At 38.9% G+C, this 2,548-nt stretch overlaps 1 protein-coding gene across 1 annotated transcript; it reads right to left on the bottom strand.

Moving 5' to 3' along the window:
* Nucleotides 1-608: 608 nt before the first annotated feature.
* Nucleotides 609-2,120, bottom strand: LOC145013346 (uncharacterized). The gene is made up of 5 exons (XM_078972145.1): nucleotides 1,875-2,120; nucleotides 1,744-1,809; nucleotides 1,342-1,419; nucleotides 941-1,243; nucleotides 609-884 (listed from the first exon to the last, which is right to left on the bottom strand). The coding sequence occupies exons 1-5, from the start codon at nucleotides 2,118-2,120 to the stop codon at nucleotides 609-611; spliced, it is 969 nt and encodes a 322-aa protein (XP_078828271.1).
* Nucleotides 2,121-2,548: the final 428 nt, after the last annotated feature.

Below are 2,548 nucleotides of genomic sequence, written 5' to 3'. Positions count from 1 at the left end.
CTAGTAGACAGGTGCTCGTGCTGGGATTCAGAAGATGGAGCATTACAACTTCAAGTCTTGTTTTGTTATTTGTTTATGACTTCTATGTTTTGGTAACACACATATTATAAACACTTTCTTTATAAATGAAATGGTTGTTCATTACTTGCTTACCATATACATATCTCGTTATACTTGACATGACGTCCTCCACCCCCCGAATGTTTCCATCGTTCCGGTTTTGGGGGTGTGACACATTTGGATAACTTCAAAGTTTTTGTGGGCAACATATGCTAGGAAGATTCTAACTGTTCCAACCTTGCTACTGGAGCGAAGGTTTCCTCATAATCTATCCCTTCCTCTTAGCAATATCCTTTTACCAGCAATCAAGCCTTGTTGCGAATGACGTTCCCCTCTTTGTCCAATTTATTTCTAAAGACCCATTTCAAGCCGGCCATAGAAGCATCCTTTGGTGTGGGAATCAGCCTCCAAACTCGGTTACGTTCGAACTCATGGAGCTCATCTTGCATTGCTTGAGCCCAATCAGAATGATCAAGTGTAGCATTAACTCTTTTCGGTTCGATTTTGGAGATGAACGAATTAAACATATAGAATTCAACTTTATAGAATTATGCAATTTGTTTTGCTTTTAATTGAGAACGAGTAAGAACTTTCTCAGAAGATTCACCAATAATCTGTTCTTTAGGATGATCCTTGGTCCATTTCACTAACGGAGGATAATTTGGGTCATAAGCCGGATGCAATTCGGCATTCACTTCCTCTTCAAATTCTGATTGATCACTCTCGCCTTCTTTAGTTGCCTTTTCTTTCTCCCCCTCGACTGGCGAAGTGTAACCCGTGGCAGCATCGGAGTTTGCATCCTCTAAGGAAGTTGGATTCTCCCCCTCAAATGTACCTTTATGAGTTAGGATGATATAGAATTCTCCCCCTCGAAAGATACTTTGGTTGTCTTTGGTGCTGACGAATTCTCCCCCTTGAACATTGAGCCGTTTATTGGAGAGTCAATAGAGGATTGAGCACTTGCAGATTTAGGAATTTCACTTTCCATTTCCTTTGCAGCATCATCGATGATCTTTTTGAGATTATCAATTTTGTTATCTGCTACTTTCGCCTCTAAGTGTGCCACTTTCTCCGGTTCATCAAATAACCGAATGTACTCCTCGAACAAGTTGGATATAGGAACCAAGACTTGTCCTGAAGAAGGAAAAATTTCCCCTAAGTCACTTTCGCTCCTTTGAACTTTCTTCATGTAATTGTCATCAAAGGTTACGTAATATGTTTCTTCAATTCCTTTGAATCATTTATTCAAAACTCTGTAAGCTTTTGAAGAGAGTGAATAACCAAGAAATATTCCCTCATTTGCTTTGATGTCAAACTTGTTTCGATTCTCCTTTGAGTTAAAGATGAAACATCTTGAACCTAACACATGGAAAAATCTAACATTGGGCTTTCGATTATTTAAGATCTCATATGGATTGATTGAGAATCTTTTGTTAAGAAAGGGCTGGTTCTAAGTGTAGCATGCGGTTGCAACTGCATCAGCCCAGAAGTATAACGGATAGAAGCGAAATTGAGCATGATTCTGGCTGCCTCACATAAAGAACGGTTTCGCCTTTCAACAATCCCATTCCGTTGTGGTGTATAAGGGGCCGAAAAGTTGTGAGCTATCCCCTTATCAGCCAGAAAGTCCTCAAAGTCTTTATTCTTGAATTCTAGCCCATTGTCGCTCTTGATATTTCTTACCGGCTTTTTCAGCTGAACTTCCACTTGCTTAATAAATGTCTTCAACTTGGAAGTTGCTTCTGATTTCTATTTAAGAAAGAAAACCCAGGTGAAATGTGAAGAATCATCTACAATGACAAGTATGTACTTACTACCACCGATGATTTCGATAGCCGAAGGTCCACACAAGTCAATGTGCAATAGTTAAAGAGCTTCAACAATCTTTGTATTGATTCTCGTAGGATGGCTCTTTCTGCTTTGTTTGCCCATCTCACACGTTGCACATAGATGTTACTTGTCAAATTTGAGAAGAGGGAGGCCTCGAACATGGTCACCAAGCACCAACTTATTAATGTCTTTGAAGTTCGATAAACGTTGATGCCACAACCAGCTTTCATCTATGTTTGCCTTTGATAGCAGACATATTGTTGGTTTTCCTCTTATTGGGTTGAGGTTTAAAGGATACATTTCTCCCTTGCGTTCTGTGACAACCCGATATTTCGAGACAATGTAATGTAAAACCAATCAAATTTAGGTCAAAATATAACTTTCCTAAAATCTTATTTGGGTTAAATAAAGTATTAAGAATCGTATCAAGGTTTTCGTACATATAAAGAACCCTAAAATCCGAGCGTATGAGCAAGTTATGATTTTTCCAAGATTCGGGTATAGCAGTAGACAGCTAAAAACTCAAAATAGAGCTCGAGATACTTTTGACCAAAACAACCTAAATCAGAATCTAAGTCCTCAACATTAGTAGCGCAACGGCGAAAAGTCTGACGAAAACGGACATCGGATGAAGAAGTTATGGATTTTTAATGGAATT

The sequence above is a fragment of the Lactuca saligna genome, chromosome 1 (assembly GCF_052625555.1).
Source record: "Lactuca saligna cultivar CGN05327 chromosome 1, ASM5262555v1, whole genome shotgun sequence".
Taxonomy (NCBI): domain Eukaryota; kingdom Viridiplantae; phylum Streptophyta; class Magnoliopsida; order Asterales; family Asteraceae; genus Lactuca; species Lactuca saligna.
The sequence above is the reverse complement of the archived record's forward strand: the minus strand, read 5'-3'. Positions and strand labels throughout refer to the sequence as shown.